At 33.4% G+C, this 6617-nt stretch overlaps 1 protein-coding gene across 1 annotated transcript; it reads right to left on the minus strand.

Moving 5' to 3' along the window:
- Positions 1-299: 299 nt before the first annotated feature.
- Positions 300-4560, minus strand: LOC147298078 (beta-glucosidase 18-like). Its single transcript, XM_086245531.1, has 12 exons — positions 4209-4560; positions 4046-4112; positions 3865-3923; positions 3683-3758; positions 3473-3547; positions 3264-3354; positions 2851-3103; positions 2595-2710; positions 1318-1570; positions 1072-1174; positions 832-940; positions 300-681 (listed from the first exon to the last, which is right to left on the minus strand). The coding sequence occupies exons 1-12, from the start codon at positions 4359-4361 to the stop codon at positions 441-443; spliced, it is 1596 nt and encodes a 531-aa protein (XP_086101657.1). The 5' UTR covers positions 4362-4560; the 3' UTR covers positions 300-440.
- Positions 4561-6617: the final 2057 nt, after the last annotated feature.

Consider the following 6617-nt stretch of genomic DNA (forward strand, 5'->3'; position numbering starts at 1 on the left):
TTTTAGCCCAAAAAGTTAATTGGGCCGTTTAAAAAAATTAGACTTGGTCCAAATCTCACCATGGGTTTCATTCTTGGGCGACCCATTGAGCTGGGCCTATGATATGCTATAAAAAATAATATATATACAAATTTGCAAGAAATGAGGCTTGAACTCTCAACTTCTTAATATTAACTGTAAAACTAAACATTGGTAGCTGCTCTGGAAAAGTGGAAAGAATTAGGTCCAAACTGCAAACTTATCATAAATCATAATTCTCTATATAAAATAGAAATTTGGAATATAAAGAAAACTCTTAATTAGACCATTCTTCTTCCTTTTATTTATTAATTTTTAAGCATGGCTCCAAATAAAAGACAGAAACATGCAAGACAAGCAAGTTGCAAAAAATGGGAGCAATTAATGTGTGATATTAACTAGTACATGTGAACTTTAGCTAGCTAAACATTATATTTCTGAAATGAACCGATCGAAGCTGTACTAATGTCTTGCATCTGCTGGTTGTCATGACTATTGTTGTTTCTGAGGAAACTAGTAAACCATGTTGCAGAAAGCTTTGGAGTTCGCTCAAGTGTTTTACGATCAACATAGTATAATCCAAATCTTACACTGTATCCATTGAGCCATTCAAAATTATCCATCAAGGACCAAATGAAATATCCACGTACATCAGCACCATTCCTATTAGAAAATCAAGTAATTTGACATCAAATGTTCGATCATCACTGTTTGACACAGTGACTTACAAGGAGAAATTGATCGATTTTAGTAAATGAAAAAAATAATCTGGAATGGTCGAGGAGTAGCGAAGAGAGTAATTTAGTGGATCACCTTATTGCTTTGGCTAAAGAAGCAAGGTAAGCTTTGTGAAATTTGATCCGATTTGTGTCCTGTACTAAGTTCTCCACTTGTTCATTCTCTTGTGTCGGTGAAGAATATCCTGTCACATACATACATATAGTTGAAAAATTGCATGTTCTATATATGAATGAATTAACCTGTTTTCCATATCTAGGAAAATAAACAAGCTTGTCAAGCTATCTGCATGTGTATCATGCGTTCATCACTAACCATTTTCGGTAACAAACATGGGGATGTTATGGTATCTTTGCTTTAGATAATCAACGATCTTCTCCATACCTCTTGGAACAACATAGAACCTAGAAATTCCAGTCTAGGAAAAACAAGACAAGTTAACCACTTTAACTACTGTAAAGTAAATTAATAACCTAAACACATCGCATATGGTAGCTAGACTATTTATTAAAATCGACATGCGCGTTACTCTTATTTTATACTATGATCAATATTACATACTGGTTCTCCAATTGGAATGCCATCTCGTTCCCCAGTTGTGATGAGAAAGCCTCTGATGGGATGGTCACCACCAAGAGGGCAAGCAATGTGGAGACAGTCCTTGGCATATAGAGTGGTATAGTGGTTGATACCCAGAAAATCTATACTGCCTCTTAAGAGCTCTTTTTCTTGGGGGGAAAACCTTGGCAATTCCAAGCCAGGACATTTGCGCATTTCGATGGGGTAGTCTCCATACACCACAGGATCAAACATCCTGTTTAGGGAAAAAAAAAAAAAAAGAAGAAGAAGAAGAAGAAGAAAAGAGTCAAAGACAGTCAGCAAGTCATGTATTTTTTGCACATATTATGTTACACTCTTTGTAATAGTTTTGTATACTTGTGCTTTTTTAGCCATTATTCAAAGTATAACTATTAATCATATCTGCACTATTAGAGTATCATATAGTGTTGTCTCACTTAATTGTTGTACAAGCTAGTTTCATTAGTTTATGATATGAAAATTTGTTTATTTATACGAGAAGGATTTTTTTATTCTATTGATTCGAAATATTACTGGGACCTTGGCAGAGTCCATCCACGAACAATTAAAAATTGCTTTTGTTTTCATTTATATACTTACTTTTAACAGTAATAAATTATATATACATACTGATTATAGTTGAACATTGATATGATAAAGTCAACATAATGAAGATTGACACATTCATTCGGTGTCCGCAAAAAACCTACAAATCTAAGTTTGTAAGAGAGTTATTTGAACATTGATTTGTATATCTTTGGAGGAAAAGGGCCCTACTTAACGAAGGAGTCCTAATCCCACATCTAGCTGATCAATCTGGTAATGCTCGATAATAATTGTCAATCGATAGGCGATCTTTTCAATTGAATCGCCAATTTAAAAGTAAACAGGGATGATTTATTTGATTTTGGAAAGAATATCCTTGACCGACAGTATTGGCGTGGCTATGATCAGCACAGTGCCCTAGTTGCTATAAAAATATTGTAGTAGTGGTGGTGGTTGCCTATTTAGTATATATACATATAGTATATACCTGTCATGATTGATACCGATGTTTATAATATTAAGAGACTTTTCAATACATAAAAGATTTAAGCAAGTCGTGAAGCACGAGCCAAATTAAACAAAGAAAAGAAAAGATATGTGAAGAAATTCATTGAAATCAACTTGAAGAGGTTAGAATTGTTGGTTTCTTTTTTTATTATCCATTTAATCCTAATATTATGAGCAAATTGGTAAGTGAAATAAGCACTACTTACCAGGCCACATTGAAAGCCAAGGCTCTATCAACAGCGTGCCGATCCCTTTCTTCATCTCTAAGCGGTTCATACATCATTGCATTTCCAACAATTCCGATGAGTCCATGTTGTTTTGGCTGCATTGTAATTTCCCTCAATTCAAACCCAAATGTGATAACATTTTCAACTTTTAGTTAATTAATTAAAAGTATAAACACGTTTGTCTATCAATTAAAAAGTTTAGGTTCCAAATTCGAGAATCGTTCTTACTGGGTACCTGAAAAAGCCTGCGATATGTGTCAACGGCCATAGCATGAGCTATCAACATGTTCTGCATCGCAATGAGAGGCTCTATATTGGAATTGCCAATGGAACAGTTCCCAAAAGGTGGTGAACAATGAGCTGGTGGGTACAATCCCCTTATATAGGCAAAATCAGCCACAAGATTTGGCTCATTCAAGGTCATCCAGTGCTTCACCCTATCCCCAAAACTCTCAAAGCATATCGAGGCATAATGTGCAAACTCTTCCCTGCAACCCAAAAAAGCCTACCAAAGTTATGTAAAAGAGATCATTGCATTTACTGACTACATAGTGTGACAATTCGTGTATACTTAATAGAAAAAAACTTTTATAGGACTGTCTTATACGCTCAATGTGTCTATTTCTCTCATCACATGACAAGTGATACCTTATTAGAGGACTAAGCCAACCTGCAGTACCATTTGCTTCTAGTATATGGGGCATGTCATTGTGGTGAAGTGTCACAAATGGCTCTATTCCTGCATTATGCATCCAAATCCTTGATGTATATATTCTTTCCTAACTATAGCAGAAGCTATTCGTAGATAATGAGAATTCATTTTTCAGTCTTTGAACAATTATGATAACAATATGTACCTTTGTGCAAGAGATGATCTATAAGTTTGTCGTAAAAGATGATCCCACTTGGATTGACTTTTCCGAGCATCCCATCTGTTGGTTCAACAAATCATCATATTAAAGTTGTAAATAGCCCAGATTAACATAACCAAGCAACAAAAAAAGAAAAGAGATTAACCCAGAAACCAATTAATTAATAAGGTAATATAAAACAACACACTTACTTACCAGGTAGAATTCTAGCCCATGAAATGGAGAACCTGTATGCATTTATCCCTAGGGAATGCATCAGCTCAATGTCTTCCTATATATACACAAGTCCCAAAAAACTAAATTAATTAGCATATCTAGTATACATTTAGTCTTCTGATTTTAATTGTAATTAAAGATCATAAGTATCAAATGAATACCAAGTAGCGATGGTAATGGTCGTCTGCAAAGTCTCCAGTCTCATTATCCACTATTTTTCCTGAAGTATTTTATAAATGTAGACATTAATTTAGTTAATTAAGACCTGTACTTTGCAATTAGCAGTCCAACTGAGCAGAGTGGTAGTAATTAAGATTAATTAGAATTTGGTTATTGAATTACCTGGAATGTGACTATAAACATCCCAGTTGCTTAGGCTCTTCCCATCTTCAAGATAAGCCCCTTCAACCTTACAAAATTGAATTTGTATGAAAGTTAAGTTGATATAGTTTCAGCAAAGAAAGAATTTAAGAAGAAGAAGAAGAGGAAGAAGAAGAAGAAGTGCCTGATAAGATGAAGTGCTTGCTCCAAAGAAGAAGCCATCTGGGAACTGAGACCTTTGAATTTCTTCTTCATCTTGCTTGAGACTTTGAGCTAAATAAGCAGTGGAAATTAGGAAGATAACAGAGCAGGACAAGAAACAGGGCTGGAATTTCATATTGTAATTGGTTTCAAGTTTTGCGGTTTATGATATTAAGTTGGTGTATATATAATATTGACTAGTTTTGGGTATAGCTGGAATTATGCATGTCAAGGGGTCTACTGCATTTTGGGACAACAGGTAGCTAGTAGCTTAGTCTTGGACTCGTGGGTGAAACCTAAAAAACAGATAAAAATTAATCAATTATCTACATTACATAGTTTAGTGGTGGGGTCATTTGCCAAATAATTTGGAGGTTTGCATCTGAGCTGGGGGATTCCATTTCTTTATTATGCTAACCTCGAAATATGAAATGAAAATTCATGTTTTGTAAAAAAAAAAAATGAAATGAAAATGATGTTGTAATTTTTAGCTTAATATAAATTTGGCCACTCCTGACATAAGTTTTTAGGGCACACTAATTTATCCACGAATTAACCTTTTTGAGGTAAAGTAGTTGTTTAACAATAGTTTATGAGGACATGGTAGATTGGATGTGTAACGGGCCCATAGGGCCCATAGAAATAAAAGAAATTTTGTATGTCCCATTATATATAATTTTAGAAAATTAAGATTAAATATTAAATATTATTAGTTTTTAAGTAAAAAAAATTATGATTAAATACCAAATATCAATAGTTTTTCAGTAAAACAGTAAGACACTAATTTTTTTTAGTTTAGGTACTAACCTAGAGCAAGATATTTTAGATCAGGTCACAAATCAGTTTGTTATATAGTTGTGACTGTCGAACAGTCACAGTTGTAATTGTCGAACAGTTACAGTTGTGACCGTTTCAAATTTATAAAAATTTAAAATTTTTAAGGGTTTAATACTTTTGATTTAGGTTTGGGGATGAAATCCTATAACCCAAAGACTAAACATTAAAGTTTAAGTCTTACAAATATTGAAAAAACAACAAATCAATAAAAAAGTTATAACTGTTAGACAGTCACAGCTCGATATAATTATATTTTTTAAATTTGGTATCTAAACTGAAATTTAGTACCTAAAATAAAATGACATAAATATTTTGGTAGTTAAAATGAAAAAAATATTACAATTTGGTACCTAAAGTCAATGGACCTTTAAGTAAATTACTTTAAAATTCATTTTACAGTCTTTAATGATAAACTAATATATCTAAAAATTTGGAATGATGAATATATCTACTTTGTATAAATAAAGCTTAGCAGAAAGTCAGCATTTTAGGATTCTACAAATAAAATTATTTGTAGAATATCTCATGGGCCGACTCCTATATATATAAGATGAAAGAAATTATGAATAATTTAAGAAGAAGAAGAAAAATAGGAAGAAAAGGTGCCTGATAAGATGAAGTGCTTGCTCCAAAGAAGAACCCATCTGAGAACTGAGACCTCTGGATTTCTTCATCATCTTGTTTGAAAATTTGAGCTAAAAAAGCAGTGGAAAGGAAGATAACAGAGCAGGACAAGAAACAGAGTTGGTCTCCCCTAAATAATTTCATTATGCTGGTTTCAAATTTTGTGATATTTGATATGATAGAATTATGGGTATAGCTCAATATTCCAATGACTTGTGCATGTATTTAACATATAAGTCCAAGAGGTCACTGTAAATAGACTCATTTTCTGAATCAATTGTCCCCATTTATTATTGGTGGGGTCAATGTCATTTGCTCAATTCATTTTGGAGATTTGCATATATATGAAGGAGACAAGCTGATAGCTTCCTTGCTTATGCTCTCCCGAGTCTCAACCTCTGAAAAGGAGAAATTAAAATCACGTTGTAATTTGTAGGTTGGATCATGGATGTGTTAATTAGGGGTTTACTTGTTCTTATCCACATATTAAATTTATTTTGTTTGACAAACATAAGAACTTGTCAACATATGTAAATAACTTTTCACTCACAGACTTAACAATTGCACCTACATGAAGAGAAATGTTATATATAATAGACACATACAATAAGATTTTAAAGAAAATAGTGTCATTGCCGTCATGAAAATACTCCTCAACCCACTTGTTTTTACTTTTTAGTACAGAAGAGTTGAGAGAGACCCAAGCAATATCATTGATCAGGACGCATTGAATGCATAGGGGTGAACTATCCCAAATTGATTTGATTTAGGTGGCTAAATTGATTTGAACTCATCCACGGTCCACCAAATTGGGTGGTGCATGTGGATTCAAAAGTTTGTTGTGAAACTCATCCACGAACTTTTGCACAACAAGCATGGGCGGAACTACATACAAGGCTACCATGGGCTGTAGCCCAGGTAACTTTTGTGT

The sequence above is a fragment of the Dryas octopetala genome, chromosome 1, assembly GCF_963921425.1.
Source record: "Dryas octopetala chromosome 1, drDryOcto1.1, whole genome shotgun sequence".
NCBI classification, from domain to species: Eukaryota; Viridiplantae; Streptophyta; class Magnoliopsida; order Rosales; family Rosaceae; genus Dryas; species Dryas octopetala.